Source organism: Grammomys surdaster, unplaced genomic scaffold (genome assembly GCF_004785775.1).
Source record: "Grammomys surdaster isolate TR1022 unplaced genomic scaffold, NIH_TR_1.0 126219, whole genome shotgun sequence".
Taxonomy (NCBI): Eukaryota; Metazoa; Chordata; class Mammalia; order Rodentia; family Muridae; genus Grammomys; species Grammomys surdaster.
The window spans coordinates 8,822,044-8,839,644 of NW_021621022.1; the positions used below are offsets into that span (position 1 = coordinate 8,822,044).

At 52.7% G+C, this 17,601-nt stretch overlaps 1 protein-coding gene across 4 annotated transcripts; it reads right to left on the reverse strand.

The window, feature by feature from the left end:
* Positions 1-2,406: 2,406 nt before the first annotated feature.
* Pdlim2 (PDZ and LIM domain 2) lies at positions 2,407-14,682 on the reverse strand. 4 transcript variants are annotated; one of them, XM_028758868.1, is made up of 10 exons: positions 14,552-14,682; positions 13,109-13,203; positions 12,234-12,385; positions 9,818-9,887; positions 9,567-9,718; positions 9,325-9,403; positions 6,525-6,604; positions 6,232-6,359; positions 4,621-4,738; positions 2,407-3,301 (listed from the first exon to the last, which is right to left on the reverse strand). In XM_028758868.1, exons 2-10 carry the CDS (start codon positions 13,199-13,201, stop codon positions 3,124-3,126), a joined length of 1,050 nt encoding a protein of 349 aa, XP_028614701.1. In that variant the 5' UTR covers positions 13,202-13,203; positions 14,552-14,682; the 3' UTR covers positions 2,407-3,123. The 4 variants fall into 4 exon arrangements, with proteins under 4 accessions (XP_028614701.1, XP_028614705.1, XP_028614702.1 ...); XM_028758872.1 differs by lacking the exon at positions 14,552-14,682 and adding an exon at positions 13,722-13,738; XM_028758869.1 differs by lacking the exon at positions 14,552-14,682 and adding an exon at positions 13,374-13,493.
* Positions 14,683-17,601: the final 2,919 nt, after the last annotated feature.

Here is a 17,601-nt window from a genome sequence, read left to right on the forward strand (position 1 = left end):
TGTTTGTGGCTGCTCCAGGCAGTCTATCAATGGACATGGTCCTGCCTCCAGTGGGGAAGCCCTAAATTCAGGAAGCTGGCCTCCTGGAAGCACCAAGCTTGACTATGGGGACAAATGAAGTGAGATCAAGCACCCCAAAACAACAGGCTCTGGTTTGGTTCCTTTCCTGACTCCCTCCCTTTACTAACTAGAAGTCTTCCCTGTCCACTGTCCTTCATTTGTAGAATGAGGGTGCCAGCAAGACTTGCCTGTGAGCTGTGAGGATGCAGACGAATGCTTCAAACATCCCCAGTACATGCAGAATGCTATTCTAGAGCAGTGGGTCTCAACCTGTGGGTCTCGACAGCCCACTTTGGGGTTGCATAGCAGATATCCTGCAGATATTTATGTTATGATTCTTAACAGTAGCAAAATTTCAGTTATGAAGTAGCAATGAGCATAAGTTTATGGTTGGGGGTCACCACAACATGAGGGACTGTATTAAAGGATTGCTGCATTAGGAAGGCTGAGAACCACTGCCCTAGAGCCTCAGCCACCATCATCCATCCAACCGTGTAACTTTGAGCAGCACTCTCCCAGCTGAAGGAAGGAAGGTTCATTAGATGCTTGGGTCATTTAACAAACCTGTCATTTTTGAACTTACTAACAAGCAGGAAGAAATAGAACGCAGTAGTGCCAAAGGGATATGTGGGAGGAGGGAACCAGAGCCTGCCCAGTCCCCCTTCACTCCTTGTGGCACATTTTGGTCCATATGGGTTTGTCGAAGGTGGGGATATGACCATATCAATAATCCAACTCACCCTTTCCAACCTGTCCCTGCTTCAGGTTGTGATTTCCTAAGCATCCCCAAAGACTCCGAAGTTCCTATCACATTTGGCATTCGGATTCTCTTGACCTCAGTGCAAGTTTCCCAGCAGCCACTGCTCTAAGCTGAGCATTGTCTTTGGCCATCACCCAGCTCTTAGCAGAGCATTGGTCCTAGTTCAGATGGCCACAGCTTTGAATACATAGAGCAGCCACTTGTGTGTTCCAAGACAACCTTAACAGCTACTGTGTTTCATGATGTTTCATGATGCCACTTTCACATTGTCTACAGGAAAGCGTGTGGGGGGTGAAGGGGGTGTTTAATCCTTCTGCCTGCCCACTGTGCAGAAGCCCAAATTCCAGTGAATTCTTTCTGTGACCAGTTTCCCTGCAGTGGGATCACTGAACACTAGATGACACTAAAGAGGCTACCTGTTTTCTAACCAGGAGCTCAGCCAGCCGGCTTCCCAGCCAGCCAGGCTTCCCAGCCAGCCACTAACCAGCCAGCCTTGATCTTTTCTATAAAAATACAAACACATCTTCAGGCAGGCATCCAGGCAAAAGGGGAGATGATTACATCAAGGTATAAATTATATTCACAGGTGTCTAAGAAGGCAACGCAGTCTCTGCCAAGATTACTTTCCCAAAGCCAGTTAGCAAAGACTGCCATCAAGATCCCACACTCCAAAGCCAGCTTTGATCCCGGGTGAAAAAGAGGTTCACATGCATCCCCTCCCCTGCGACACACACCATCACCTGAAGATGTTCTGAAATATCTTCTGAGAGTGAATCTAAGGGTGGCTGATAAATCAGACCAAAATGTAAGGGTTTGCAGAGGACCACTGTTCCCTACCTCCTCTCTGTTCAAATGCACCTCACACAGGGCAGGATGTTGAACACCACACACCTGTTGTACTTCCCTCAAATCAATGAAATCAGCAGATCAAAGGGTGTAAGCTGAGCAGACCAGCCTGGACTGAAACCTAGCTCTTGGTGGGTGGCGGATGGTACCTTGGAGTGAGTACACTGTTGGACTGTCTCAGTCCAACATACACATGCACAAATACCTGACTAGGACCTCTAATGGTCCAGTCTGACCGTTTCATTGGCTGAAAATACTTTGCCACACAAGCCCAGCAACCTGAGTACCATCCTCAGAACCCATGGTAGAAGGAGAAAACCAACTCCCCAAAGATGGTTTGTTTGTTTGTTTGTTTGTTTTTCAGACAAGGTTTCTCTGTGTAATCCTGGCTGTCCTGGAACTCGATCTGTAGACCAGCCCTTCCTGAGCAAGGCTACCCTACAGCTCTGGTCCAAAGTTATCCTTGGTTGATGGATCATTGTTCCAAATGGAGCAAGCAGTCTGGAGGATAAAGTTTCTCCACCCATACACCATCACTGGATCCCGCTTCTTGCCTGTCCTGCTCATCTGTGTACACTGGTAGCCAGTGAGGTCGGTAGCATCCAACTGAGTGAGAGTCAAGTCCGGTCCAGCTCTGCCCACAGCTGAGTTTACAGAGTGTTTGGCTGTCTTGCCAGGCAGCTCTTCCCTGGTTCTCCATTTCTGTGTCTCTCCGAGCTTCAGAGAAGAAACTCACTCCCTCCAAACATGAGCAACCATTTTTTTTAAGGCACACCTTTACAAAAGAGTTAAAGGAAGCACAGACCCCAAAACTTAAAGAAGTGACTGACGGAATGTGGTGAGCGGCACGCTTACAGCCCCGGCATACAGAAGGCTGAGAGGCAGGATTTTAAGTTTGAGGTAGCTAGCATACTGTCTCAATGCTATGAAAAAGAAAAAAGAAAGAAAGAAAGAAACAGGCCTCTACAATGGGATACATAGCAGGTGGGACTTAAAGGAGGTGGAAAAAGAGGGTACCTATAAATAAAAACTTTCTTCCCAGAACAGGAAAGAAGGAAGAAAGGACACTTAATTTTATCCATGTGTATATAGAGTTCATATGTTAGAAACTTCACACCATGAATATCATTAACCTCAGGCCCACCTTTCCCTTCTAGATACTTCTATCCGTGTCCAACCCTATACGCAAACTTGTCAAATATGGCAACCTGTAGTACAGATTGTAGTACAGAACCTGGCCTGCAGGAGAAAGGCCAGAGAGAGTGTTACAGTCCTTAGCACTAGCAACCTGACACTAGTCCCAACCCTTGGCCTCACCCAGCAAGGACAAAGGGGACTCCCCAACCTTAGTTCATGTAAGAAAATATCTATCACCTGCTCTCACCCTTCCCTGCTTGCTCTCAATATGGTCCTGTCTGCGGAGTCTGAGAGTGCAGACAGGCTGAGCACCTTGAGGCTCAGGCTCGAGAACTGAGAGTTCCAGGCAGCGAATAGCGCTGGCGGGCATGCTTCTCACAGTACAACTCATCGCCCACCCAGAAGTGACCACGCATCTTCAGGTTCAGCCCGCAGTCTGCACAGGTGTAGCAGCCGGGGTGTCGGTACCTCCCCTCCTGGATGCGGACCGCCTGGTTCCTGCAGAAAGGGAGAACCATTCATTTCAGGACAGAGGCAGGACAGTTAGGAGGACCTGGCATGAGGCCACCATTTCCAGGAAACCTGCTCCCCAGCCAGTCAGAACCTCAGACACAAATACCTCAGGGCACTTGGCTCCCAAAAGCCTCTCTCGGGAATTTCATTTTAGCAACCCCCAACAAAGGATCAACAAACACATGCATAAACACCTGACTAGGACCTCTAATGGGCCAGTCTGATCATTTCATTGGCTAAAAACACTTTGCGGCACAAGCCCAGCAACCTGAGTACCATCCTCAGAACCCATGGTAGAAGGAGAAAACCAACTCCCCAAAGCTATTTTGTTTGTTTGTTTGTTTGTTTGTTTTTTGTTTTTCAGACAGGGTTTCTCTGTGTAGCCCTGGCTGTCCTGGAACTCTCTCTGTAGACCAGGTTGGCCTCGAACTCAGAGATTCATCTGCCTCTGCTTCCAAAGTGCTGGGATTAAAGGTGTGCACCACCACTGCCCAACTTTGTCTTCTGATCTTCACATATATGCCATGGTTACTTCCATACTCAGCCATATACCGATAAATAATTGTTTAATTAAAAATAACACTGATCCAGGCAAGCTTAGTTAGGCAAGAGAATATAATTTGAGGCAGATGCTGCCTCACACACTGACGGAATTCCTCATGTCTCCTGGGCTGTGGCTCTCAGAGAGTGACCCTCGATACAGAACTCAACACGTCAGCATTTCAAGGCACCGCGATCAGAACTGATACCCTGGGGTATCAGTGTGCTCTGTGCTTTGCAACCACTCCAGGAACAGGGATGTAGGCTCCTGAGAGAGCCACTAGTACACATCAGTTTTCCACCTACGTTCCTCAGAGTACAGGACACTATCCTGTCCCACCAATGAGAAAGCGTCAGCCAGGAAAGGTCAAGGCATTGCTGGAAGTAAGTCACCTGACTCTCAGTGTTGGCAGTTAGAGAGAGAGGGGTACAAGCATTTTTCTTACCATAGAGAAGGGCTGCATTATAATGACACCCATTGAGAAATGAGCCCAGGATAGGGTAAAAAAAGCAAGCTTTTTTAAGAGGAGCGAGGTGCTTCATCAGGGGACAGACTTCCAGAGGCTTGGGGAATATGTACGAAAACCAAAAATGCTAGCATTTTTTCATTCCTTTGCAGAGAGGAAGGTGGGCAGGAAGCAGCCAAGCATTCATTTTGAACCTGAAGCCACTTGACCATGCTGCCCTCTATGGTCCCTGACTAATGGCCCAGCTTTGTCTGAAAGCCACAGGTATGCTCATCACTCAGCCCCCCCAATACTCACGAGATGTTGACGCTGCACTTCTCACAAGTGTGGAGTTTGGGTGGGGTAGCCAAGGCCCTGGAGGTGGGCAAGGAAGCCTGGGGACTCAGCGAGCTGGGCACAAAGGCAGGTGTGCCACCTGGGAGGGGCAGGAGACAGAGACTCATGACAGCTGCTTGTCCACCGCAGAGGTACCCAGCTGTACTTAATGGCATTTTATGACATTCCTCCGTTACTCCCCAGGACACTCCCACTCCTGTGGCAGAAAGCATACTTTCACAGGGACCTCCATAGTACCAGTGGGAATGCAAAATGGTAAAGAAGGTGACTGAGGCAGACAGAGCCTTGGCAAAGGCTGATGAAGAACTCTGTCCTTCCAAAGCAACCTGGGAACATCTGTGCCCAGTGTTTAACATAGACAGGTAGGTGTTCTCTCTCTGTGAGCCAGTCATGAGGATATAAACAGATTATACTAGATCATAAGAGCATCACAGTGCCTTTGTACAGCCCTTTCAAAGGTTGCTTATATGCACCATTGCATCTGAGCCAGCGAAAACACCAAGATGAAGCACAGAGGCAGCTATTGTCCGAGCTTCAGCTGAGAGTCTGTGGCACCCAAGAAGTGGCCTTATGTTGTACTCTTCTCCCCCCACCTGTCCACTACCAATCTCCTTGTGGCCCCTCCCTTAGTCCATAGAGACCTCAGAGTCAGGATGGGCAGGCTTTGTTCCGAAACCTTCTTACTCAGCCCCCTATGTTCCAGCAAACAGCCCAGTGAACACTACACACTCAGAGTTGTAACCAGCTGCCAGGGACTGGCCATTCTGCAGCTCCAAGCACTGTTCTGCCAGCTTCATCCTCTCTGCGGACAAGACAGTACTCTTGTCTGCTGCTCTAAAGGGCATCATTCATGACTTCCTGGAGGGACAGCATGCATCCCACTGCTGTATGCACGCCTGTGGAAACTTCTCAGAGCCATATCTCCAATCATTGGAGCTCCTCAGGGGTTGAGGTTGGGTATGACTCTACGTATCTGTTCAACTGGATAAATATACTGGTGTATTTTCAATGAGTAAATTGGCAGCTGGCAGGAGACTGTATTGTGTTGTTCACAAAGATACCTTACCTGGCATGATGGTTTGTGGTATAGTGTTCTTTGTTCTGGCTTCCAAGGCCCTCGCCTCAGCACAACTAGTTCTCCCTGACACCATCCCCTGCTGCCAGGCCAAGCCAGTTTCTAGTGAACATAACCCAAAGCTCTGGTTGCTGGCCTCCACATTCCTTCGTGCTCCTGCCAGGCCACTGTCTGAAGGCTGCTGGAGTCTGACATCTTGTTTCAAGGCCAAATCAAATCCCTCTTTTTCCAAGAAGCCCTCCCTGGAGACCCAGCCTAGAGTCCCTGCCTTTACCACTCCCTTGTTTTCCTGGTTCTGACTGGTACCACCTATCACATTCTGAGGGTACCCAGTAACCCCAACCAGAACGTAAGCTTCTTTAAGGCAGCTGGGGCCTGACATATGTTCCCCTAATCCCAAATTTTGCTAAGGACCCTTAAGCTACTTCCTTAGTCTGTTTGGCCTCATTCCAGAGAGTCCAAGGGGCCTTACTTCATCCAGAGCCTAGAGGCCTCACCTCTCTCCTCAGCCTCCAAGGCTTCCTGTAAGAGCCGAAAAGAGCTGGACTGCCTTGGGGCAGCCCGTCCCTGGCGATTCTCCTGCAGCATCTTGAACACCTCTGAGTCTTCCTCCAGGTCTAAAGTGCTGTGGAAGAGACAACTAATAAGGACCCTGTAAGGATATTGGGACACACCCCAGTGCAGACAAATATGAGAGGATTAAGGGGCGGAGACTCCCATCCCTCTCGAGGAAACCAGTCCCCTCCAGACCCTCCAGGAGCTCACCCAACCCTGCAAGACCTGCTAGTACCTGAACCTGGGGCTGGAGGGCCGTCCTGGAGAATGGAGCAGCACCCTCACTGCGGAGTCGCTTGGGCTGCTGTGGCCGGCCTGTGGGAGGAGAGCAGCAGGGAGGAGTCAGTCCACCCACACCCACCCCAGTGGCCAGCTTGTTCCGTGTACTTTACAAGATGCTGTTCCCAAGATCAACACACGGGGGCACCTAGCCTACAAAAATCCATTGGTGTCTGATGCCCTGTGCCCTGCCCTCATAGCCAAGGCACTAGGGAGGATGAAATCCTGTAAGGGAAGAGACGCTTGTGCCCAGATGCAGAGATGTTTAGGTTACACTTAGGAACCCCACGAGGAGCAAAACGAGGACGGGGAGGGGGCACTCCACACAGACACCCTTTAGATATATTCCACACACAGATCATGCTACCTGTCCACAGAGATGTGGCTAGCCTCCTATTCCACAGAAGAAACAGAAAAAAAGCAACCAAGCCTGGAAGCCAATCATTTTGCAACAAGGTCATGGAAGTACAAACGTGTAAAGGGTATATAGTGGTACAGACTAGAAACAGGCTTCTAGATTCAGTAGTGAAGAAGGAATCTTCAATGTCCCGAGCAAACTCATGAATGGAGAATATCTGCAGAGTGTAGCTGCTCCTAACACTTAGGAGGTGGTGGCAGGGCTGGGCAGGGGGGCCCAGACTTCAAAGGGGAGTAGGAAAGGCCAGCCCAGAGCCTAACCTGATCCTGGATGTGAAGGGCACTGAGGGCCTGCCCAGCCCCATCCTGTCTCCAGTTGGGCTTAACCCTTTACTCATTTATATGTCCATGGCCTTGTTGTGAAATTCTGTAGCACAACCAGGTTAGGAACATACTGTGACCAAATGTGCTTCTTTCCTATAGTCTTGGGGCCTCTGAGATGCTATGACTCAGGAGGGAAGTGTGGACCTCTTGACTCCTGCCGCCATCAGCACAGCCTGAGGGGTTAGGAATTCTGTTTTTTTTTGTTTTTTCCATGAATGCATCCTTAACGGCCTCGAGGGTGCTTGAGGAGAAGCAGCTGGCTGAGTGCTCCCAAGGGTCAGTCTAGCCTGACTCTGAAGACCAGAGGGGAGGAGGCTCCTGCTCTTCCGGGCAGCAATGGGACTAGCCAGGGCCTGCCTGTCACCTGACCCCACCTCCTTCTTTAGCATACAGGTTTGTCAAAACGTGAGTTCCTGGCCTGGTGCAGCTGCCGCAGAGGCCTTTAATCCCAGCTCTCCAGTTCTCAGGGAGGCAAAGGCAGGCAGATCTCTGTGAGTTCAAGGCCAGCTCGGTCTACAGCGTGAGTTCTAAAACAGCCAGAGCTACAAGGAGAAATCCTGTCTTGAAAAACAAAAACAAAACTACAAGTTCCTGTCCTGGAGCCCCCCATTCTCACTCTGCAGCAAGCCCAGGCTGGGGCCTGGGGATCTATACTTACAATAAATTCCCTGGGAATCTGCATTTTCCCATAGAAATTCTCAGGGGCTGCTGCCGGCTTGATAATCACTTCTTAGACCACATCCTACATCTTTGCTTGTACAGGTGCAACACCACAGGAAGATCTGCCCTCGAGCACCCACTGTGTGCTAGGCCAACAACCTAGAATTTCCCAGAAGGGAGGCACCCACCAATGGGAGGCCAAGCCCCCTTCCAGCTTACCTCAATCCGTTGGGTCTTTATGGGACCCATCTTCCCCCTCCTAGAATCTCAGACCCCTGCACAGTATTCTCCAATCAACCCCCTCCCCAATCCTCCTCCACTGTCCAGCAAGATTCCTAGCGGAGCCTTCCTGGGCCACCCAACCTCCTTGTCTCTCTCCCCTTCCAGAATGCCTCCTGCTTTTGTAATTAATCCCACACTGCTTCATAGTTAATTGTTTCAAAATTGTTCGGCATGTTTGTCTTATCTCAACAGCCACATCTTAAATTCCACAAAGATGGATCTGTGGTCACATCATCCACCCAGCTGGTCCTTGGAGTAGGCACAAGGCCCAGCACCACAAATTGAGCCCTTTCTTTCTCCAGACCCCCTCCCCACTTCCTCTCCTCTACCACCCTCAAAGGCCCTGCTCTTTGGAATGCAGAACCTTCCACCCCAAAAGGCCCTACTCTTTGGAATGCAAAACCGACCCAGAAGTAAGATTCCAGCAGCTGGGCCTTGTTCCCTTCACCCAAAAGGCCGGACGTGCCCCCAACCACTCTGCCCCCAGCAGCTGATGGCCAGAACTGTTGTCATCTATTTCACTGCCCCGCCCCTGTCCTTGGGGGAGGAGAAATACCACCTGGGGGTTAAGCTGTCAGCAGTGGCCAGAGGGACTGTGGGGGAGGGGTCCAGCAGAGGAAGGAGGAGACAGAAAACAGGCCAAGGGCAGCGTGAGGCAGAATCACACAGTCCCTCAGAGTCTCTCTGGGCTGTGTGGAAGGAGATCAAGATGGAGGGGGGTGTGGGGGGTGAGGGGTGGGAGTTGGGGGCTTGGAACCGGGAGGAATGTCTTTGAGAGATGCAGCCAACGCAGAGAGGGAGTCACCCCAACAACAGCAGCAAAACTATGTCAACCACAGCCCAAAAGAAACACTGCAAAGGGAGAGAGCCAGGGGCATGGAGGGGGCCAGAGCGACAGGAGAGAGGAACGCAAGTGGCCTCAGGGTTAGCTAGCTTCTCTGGCTGGCTCAGGGGTACAGTGGACCTGTCACTAGGGCATGGTCCCACAGGCTGTTCAGGTACCGCCAGAGGCACCAATGATAGCTAGTGGCATGGAGACAGGTCTCTCATCTCCTGCCCTTAAGAAGCCTCACCTGTTGGCTGGTGCGGTGGCCAGAGTAGGTCAAGTGGTGAGTAGCAGCAAGGCCTGGTGAGTGTGTCAGACTCTGGAAACTGAAATGAGGAGAATGGGAAACGGTGTGTGTGGTGCAGCGCCTGCACAGCCTCCCCCAGGGAGGAGGGGGCCCAGGGTCCCCTACACAGAACTACTGAGACTCTGAGAGGCCAGGCTCAGATTTGGTGGCCCAGTTGGCCAGGGTACCCCCGCCAAGCTCACCTACAGCCAATCACATCCTCTCCAGAAAGGGCAATTGGGCTGGTAGGGGGTGGAGTGGAGAAAGGGCTGCATGGCCTGGGACTGAGAGAGGCTGGGCTGAAGCAGGCAGATCTCTGGGAAGACTGGCTCTCATGGCGAGTCCTCAGGGAGCCCTGCGGAGAAAGGGGCCAAGAGTTTGGCATGACCCTGCTGGCTACACCCTTCAGGGTACTTGGGGATGCTGCAGCTCATGGCTGGAAGGCGCAGCTTACCTGGAATCTAGCTGCCAGCACTTCCAAGGAGCCCTCCCCATTGGTCTGCCCAGGAGAGGCAGTTTGGGACCTGAGGGACAAGAGAGAAGAGAGAGACTGTCTGTCACAGGATCCTAGACTTCGCCCTTCCTGAACACTGACAGTTCCTAGGCCTGGTTCTTCAGACCAACCAAGTATCCAAGACTCTTGGACGTTGGACTTTTAACTTTGTAAGTTCAAAACAAATGACTCCACTCCCACCAACCGCCATTCCTCTCAGGTTCAGCACCATACCAGAAAGGACAGAGTTTGAGCAGAATGCTTGATAAATTCAGTTTATCAGACGTCTGTCACGTGACCCACATCCCTCCTTTCTTCCATTTCATCTAGACTGTCACAGACACAGCCACTGCCTGAGATCAATTCTGAGGAAGATGGCTAACTCCATGTAAATCACCCTTTTGTGTTTTAAACTGTGAAGAAACCAAAGCCTTAAGAAAGAAAATGAGGGGCTGGAGAGATGGCTCAGGAGTTAAGAACACCCGACTGCTCTTCCAGAGGCCCTGAATTCAATTCCCAGCAACCACATGGTGGCTCACAATCATCTATAATGGGATTTGATGCCCTCTTCTGTTGTGTCTAAAGACAGTGTCAGTGTACTCTCATATATAAAATAAATGAATGTTAAAAAGAAAGAAAAAAACAAAGGAAGAAAGGGAGTGAGGGAGGAAGGATTGTGGGAAGGGGTAACCAGGAGGTGGGGGCAGTAAGTGAGATGTAAAGTAAATACAGAAAAATAATAAATAATAAAAATAAAGAAAATAAGTTGTCCCAAGCCCCGAAGCCCATTGTCGGCCAAATACCTACTTTTCCTCACTGATAGGCTTGTCCCCACCAGTTGCTCTACTGATGGACACCATATCTTTGGGAAAGTCACTCAGAATCCCTTTCCCAGACTCTTCCCCAGCAAAGCAAGGGGTGGAGCCAGGCTTCCCTTCCCTTCTAAACAGGCAGATGGACTTGGAGATTGAAGCTAGAGAAGGCCCAGCACCTGCTACAGCTGGCAGCAGCTACAGGACAGGCTTCTCTGACCCTCTCTAAAACTCCTCCTGGTAGAGCTGGCAGGAGCCTAGAGCGGCAGGCCATTGGAGGTGAGGGTGAGGAGAGCACCCGCCAAAGCCATCTCCTGCACTTCATCATCACTACATCCTGGGTCTCTGGTCACTTCTGTAGAGGTGAGATAGCAGGAGCCTTTGCCTTCCTGGGTCAGGGAGGAGGACTAGGGTCAGGGTGAGGGGAGTTCCTGCCTCAGAGCTGCTGAGGTTCCTCTGAAGGCTTCCTGGAAAAGTGGGAGGGGGACTGAAGAGGGATCTTGGCAAAAGAATGAAGGCACCCAGAGCCTTGGCTTGCCTGGTGCTGAGCCGGCCAGGCCCAATCCCCAGTGGCCAGGTTCCTCCAAGAAAGACCTAACAGTAAGCAAAGGCGTCAGCAGATCTTCCCTTGATTGCCACCTCCTGTGGATTTTGGTCCCATTCCCAGATGCCATGAGGTCCCCTCCACCCTCCTCCTCTAGGTCTCTCTGCTGCAAACACTCATGGACAGAGTAGAATGGAATGAGGAGGGCCAGTACCATGGCAGCCTGCCTCTGCAGTGTTACCTTCTACCAGGGCCCACAGATGAGAAGGGCTGTAGAAGCAGGGCCAGAAAAAAAGCCAGACAGTGGGGACAGAGGCAGAGAGAGAAAGAGAGAGAGAGAGAGAGAGAGAGAGAGAGAGAGAGAGAGAGAGAGAGAGAAGCAGATATCCAACTCCTTCGCTGGCCTGCCCAGAGAGCCTTTGGACCAAAGGATCTCCCAGCATTCTTGAACTCTGACTCACTGTGATGATCCACCTGTCCCTCCCCCAACACAAGAAACTCCTTGTGAGTGTAGGGACTCATGTTCAATGGCAAAGCCCAAAACAACGACAAGAAAGGATGATAAGCTTCGTCGAGTTGTGAGTCCCCAGTCCCCATCTCTACCTGGGTCTACTAAAAAAAAAAGGCATCTCTCAAATACAAGGGTACTAGAGACTGAGGCTAGGGTACACCTTGCCCAGAACTTGCCTCTCTTCAACCACTCCATGCCCACACCCTGTGCCATTCACACTCCTGAGAACCAGTCAAACCCGGGCTTCCAGGTAGCCGGTGCCAGCTTGCCCCACCTTGCCTGTGGCTGCGTGCCCAGCCTGGCGCCCACCTATGCCCATATGGTCACAGGGATATCTTGCTTTTTCCCTACCACAGACCTAGAGCTGAGGACATTCCAGAAGAGCCTTGGGAGGCTGGGATGGGACTGCACTGGGGCTGTAGGCAGGCTTGAGGGTGACTGCCTGGCTGGCAATGGACAAACGCAGGAGGGTAAGGTGGCAGGACCTGCCAGTGGAGGCAGAAGACCTACCGGTCCAGCTGCAGTCTCAGGGGTGAGGCACTCTGTCGGATCTTGCTTTGGGCCTCCGCATGTAGCATGCTCTCTGCACTCTCTCCATTGATGGCCACAATAATGTCGCCAGGCCGGAGATCAGCCGCCTCTGCCTTGCCCCGCTCTGTTACCTAAAGGGACAGATGCTGGCTGGTGTTTCCCACCCTGGACAAGGGTGTGCTTGAGAAGACTAGAGCAGAAGGGTCCTCCTGCTGCCTAAGAAATGCAGGAACAGGACTGTACCTCCACCACCTTTTTCTCTGTCTTTCCTAGTCTGCCAGCTTGTCAGCTAATCCCTTACAGGCTTGAGTGGCACACACATACACACACACACACACACACACACACACACACACGCACGCTGGCATTCATACGTGGGCCTCCCAAGGAATGCGATGGCAGAATGTCAGGAACCGAGCTTGGGAATACTTGTGGATAGAGAACCCTGCCTGTGCAAATCATACCTTGCAGGTGGCTGCCTAAACACCACCCTGGCCATGAATACTCTCCAGCCAGGACTTGGGCCTGAGCCTGGGTGAAAAAGAAACTAGTGAGCTCCCAAGAACTACAGAAGCACCTGTCCTGTGTAACTACCCTACATGGCTGCCAACAGGTGGGAGGTTTGAGACGACAGGGCAAAGGGCAAGCCCTGTCCTGGGCCCCCTTCCTTTCATCTTCGAATGGCCTTCCTGAAGGACCTCACATACCCATGCCACAGAGCACAACTGTCTCCCTGGCCAACATTACCCAGAGCAGGCTGCAGGCTCCAGAACAAATTGGGGAAAGTACCCATGGGGAACAAGACCCCCATCAGGGAGTAGCTAGCTCCTTGTCTCCAACAAAACAGCCCTTACCTTGGTCACGATGATGGGTGTATGGAAATCTCTGCCCCCGCTAATGCGGAAGCCCCAAGGTGCTGGTCCCGCCACATCCACAGTCAACGCCATGCCTGAGGAAGAGAAGACTGGGAGGTGGGACCCACTCCCACAATACACCCCAAAGCAAAAGGAGAAGCCGGTGGCCGACCTCAGAGCAGCCCAGCAGGGCCTGGGCCTGGATGGTGATGACAGAGGAAGTGACTAAGTCCCTCCCTCTTCTGAGAGTTTCACTTCCCCTCACCCTGGGAGGCCTTGAAGACTGAGTTCCCCCTTTTAGGGTCTTCAGACTAGTAGATCCCCAAGATAGGCAGCAGTCCCACGGACAAGCAGTCAGACTTCCACACAAGTGCTTGGTGGAGAACTGTGGAAAGGAATTAGCAGGTGGTAGGAGTAATTGCACCCCGCCCCCCTTCACTACCTGTTTCCTGTCCCCAAAACTAAGAGCACAAGATACTTCCTACTCTCTGTGTAGAGCAGAGCTTTCCACACAGGAGAACAGCAAGCCTTAGGGGTGACCCCACCAGACGGCAAAAAGTTAGCCAGGGGCTGGGGCTGGCAGGTGTCAGCCCAAGGTCTTCAGAGGGGCTACCTGGCTGCCTGCCTGGCCCTGACAACTGGATTCAGATGAGCAAGAGGAAGCTTGCTGCCTCCTCTAGGGGCCTGCTGCGCCCTCTGAGCAGCCTGAGAAAGGAGGCCAAGGCTCATCTGCCAAGGGAAGCACACCCACACCCACACCCACCCTGGTACTGGCCAGCAGGGCAAGTTCATGATGCTGCCAGTTTGGCCACAAGCTTCTCATCCACAGCCCCCTCTGCCCCACAAGGGAGTGTCCTTGTGGACCAGGCCCTTCTAGGATTTCCTGAGCTTCTAGGTCTGGAGCCAGGAGCCAACCCAGGCAGGAAGCTGCAATGCCAGGCTGGGCACCACCCAGCCCAGCACCCATCCTCGGGCTGTCCCTGGGGAGATATGGGTCAGCAAGTACGTCCAATATCTCTAGAACATCAAGGCCTAGGGGAGGGAGGGGGGCTATCCAGGCCGGCTGTCTTGTCCCCCAGGCAACTGGCTCTCCCTTTCACCCAGACCCAGCCACGGTGTCCCAGGCTGATCACAGGAAGACTGCTAACACCCTGAGATTCTCAGACCTTTGAACCGGCCAGTGGACCCAGTGCTGCGGGAATTACCTAGCTGTCAGCCTAGCTGTCCCCAGCACCAGCCTGCTTCCCACCAAGGCCAAAATACCCCGGGGGGCTGGGACTAGAGGACGAGAGTGTCTGGGTCAGGGGCGAACCCAAGCCACCGGGTATCCAGGCCGAAGACAGGCTTCAGGGAAGAGGGGCTTTGGGCCGAGGGTAGGGCTCGGCGAGGCTGAGATCGCCGAAGGCGGTGGCCCGCGGAGGGTGCAGGTGGGCGCGCGCTCACCTGGCTGCCGCTTGCCTGTCGGGCTGGGCGGCCAGGCCCGCCGGGAAAGGGAAGGAGGGAGGGAAGAACGGAGGGAGTAAGGACGAGGAGCCGCCGCCGTTCCACCGCAGCCGTCTGTCCGACTGTAGGGAGAGCTCGCCCGGGGCTCCCAGACCTGCCTCCGCCCATGTGATCCCGGGGCCGCCCCTGCCGCCGCCCCTGGCCCGGGAAGCCGCCTCCTCTGCGCTGCCGAGCCGGGGCGCCGCCACCTGGCCTGCGCCTTGCGGGGGAGCTGGGAGTGGGAAAGCGGGGAGAGCAGACCCTCCCGAAAGCCGCCTCTCGAGTGAGACCCTTCCGAGGTGTCCGCATCCTCCGGACTGTCCAGGGAGTTGGTTCAAAGGACAAACCCTCCCCATGGTGCGCAGAATACGGAGACTGCGTCCCACCCCACAATAGGAAAAGATCCCTCGATGCCGCGGTCCCCAGTCCTCTGTCGGGCAACCGCTGGCTTCATGATCCTGTCTGTGGTTCGCCCGACTCTTCTGCCTACTCCTAGCTCTGATGTTGGAGCAGATACAGTCCGGATACCCACAAATCTCAAACCTGGGCCACTCCTTCACCGTTCTATCTCTTCCCAGACGGATGCCCCACTCCTGGCTTTGCGCTACCAGCGCAGTGACTTAGTCTCAAATACCCCGCAAGCCTGCCCTGGGCAGGGAGACATGCCCAGACCCAGGAGATTGAGATAGAGAGCACTTGGCAGGGTCACCAGACACTTCCTCTCCCACTAGCCTGCCTAGCACGGGCCAACTCCAACCACTACCAAGGACCCTGTCTGCCCAACTCCTATGCCAGGCTCCAAGGCTCAATCCAACGGAACAAGAGGAGGGGAAAGCAGGTGCAGGCCCAGGAAGGAGGAGCCATCTGACCAGAGGGTCCCCCAGAGCTGTACCTGGCAAATCTTGCCCCGGGGAGTTGAGGGCCCACGCAGCTGCCTCCTGCCTCTTCAGTTGCTCTTACAACTTGGCACACCGTAGAGCACACCTGTGGACCCAGCTGTAACCTGCCTGCCTCAGGTGTGAGTCATTCTCTCCGAGTTCCCCAAGAGGATTGCCCTCACCACCCTCACCATCCTCCTCACCGACAAAGCTCACCCGTGTGGCTCAGAGTCCCTGCACTTCCCAGTCAGCCAGCTTGCCTCCCTGGCCCCACCTCCCACAGCAGGTAAATGGCTCTATCACAGACTAATAATTCCAGGGGCCTCCTGGAGGGGCCCCTTGTCTGCTGCACCTGCTCTCCCTCCGCAGCTAGTCTGGAAACCTTTTATGTTTGTTTGTTTTGGTGCTGGGGCTTGAACACAGGGTCCCTTAAGCTCCACCCTCAGTCTCCTGAAAACCTCTCCGAGCAGCCCTCGGGTAGGCAAGCACTGCCTTGGGTTCACACCGTCGGATCCTCAAGTGCCATGGCAGCTCTTAACTGTGTGGGGTTGCGTAGTGTGCTGTTTACATTTTGTTAACTTGATACAAACTAGAGTTATGTAGAAAGAGGGAACCTCACTGGGGAATTGCTTCCCTCAGACTGTCCTATGGGCGTGCCTTTAGGGGCGTTTTCTTGATGGCTAATTGATACAGAAGGGCCCAGCACACTGTGGGCGGTTCCGCCCCTTGGTAGGTGGTCGTGGGTGGTATAAGTAAAGCAGGCAGTGCAAGCCTTGAAGTACAAGTCATTAAGCAGCGTCCCCTCACCGCTTCTGCTTGAGTTCCTGCCTTGAGTTCCTTTGATGACGGACTGTGATGTGGAACTGTAGTAAACTCTTTTCTCCCCAAGTTGTTTTTAGTCATGTTTTATCACAACAGTAGAAACCCTGACTATGACAGTATTTTATCATAGCAACTGGGAAACACAGCCAGGTAAAGCAGCTTCCACAACTCTTTGGGGGCATCAGTTTCCCCCATATAGTAATGTTCATCTTTCTCTCCTGCTAAACACACGATTTCCCAGAGGAGAAATTCAAGGATTACAAAGTAGAAAGGTTGAAGGATGTGGTCGGGTGGAGAGGCAACAGAAAAGAATTCACCTTCGTCTCATCCGATCAATGATTCAAACAATATTAACAAGTATTTATTGAGCACCCACGATGTGCCATACTGTCCTCAGAGACTCTCAAGGGTGCCTCAGACAGGCTCTGTAAACACACAGAGGTTAATCTGCCGTTCACTCATCCTGCTCTGCACGGAGTATCCACAAATCCCACTGCAAAGTCAACTGACCAAGGGCATGACTCTGCCTTGCAGAAAGGACTTGTCGTGCTCTAAGTGATCCTGTTCCTGGTACAAGTTACACCCTTCATCTGTCTGATGGGTAGGCTACCCATGCAGCCTCTGGCTCTCTTCACCAGGTCAAGGTGCCAAAGTGGGCACCTCACAGCCCTGCCTGGTGGTTGTGAGGGAGGCTCCAGGACCTCATCAAAGAGGCTTGGATTCCGACAGGGGTGGTGGGGATCTTTCAACCCTGAACTGTTTTATGAGGGCACCAAAGGAACATAAAACACTAGGTTAAGGGATCAAAAGCAGGCCAGCAGGGCCTAGAGAGTTGTCATTTCTAGACAAGAATAGGCTGGACCTGCCAATCGAGAGCCAGGCCAAGATGAGTCCTGGGCGCAGCGACTGAATGGAGAAGGGCATGGTGGCACGCAGGTCTTGTTCTGCAAGCAGCTGTTTAACCAGCCTGGCTAGGGTCCAAGCCACACCCAGGCTGAAGGAACCCGCCAGGGCCAGGCCATTGCCCTGTGCACCTAGGCTTTCCCCTGTCCTGACAGAACCAGGTGCACCACTCTTCCTGTCATCAACTCTGCCTCGGATAAGGACACCTTAAGTGACAGGTCAAGGAGCCAAGAGTACCAGACAGAATATAGAAGCAGCCCAATCCTACTCCCTCCCAAAGTACTATGCGATTCTCCTGCTCCAGGGACCTCTGGACAGGAATTGTGGGGCACATGGTAGCTAGGATGTGATTAGGTTGAGCTGACTCCAACCTTCAGTGAGGACGCAGAGTCTGAATTTCTGAGCTTT

Bases quoted from the DNA above. Each gene is read 5' to 3' on its own strand.
- Pdlim2 (XM_028758868.1), bottom strand. From the start codon at position 13,201: ATGGCGTTGACTGTGGATGTGGCGGGACCAGCACCTTGGGGCTTCCGC. The intron at 4,739-6,231 runs GTGAGGCCTCTA...TGCCCCTCCCAG, and splicing joins CTTGGAGGCTGAGGAGAGAG to GTGGCACACCTGCCTTTGTG. The intron at 3,302-4,620 runs GTGAGTATTGGG...CCCTTTCTGCAG, and splicing joins AAGTGCAGCGTCAACATCTC to GAACCAGGCGGTCCGCATCC.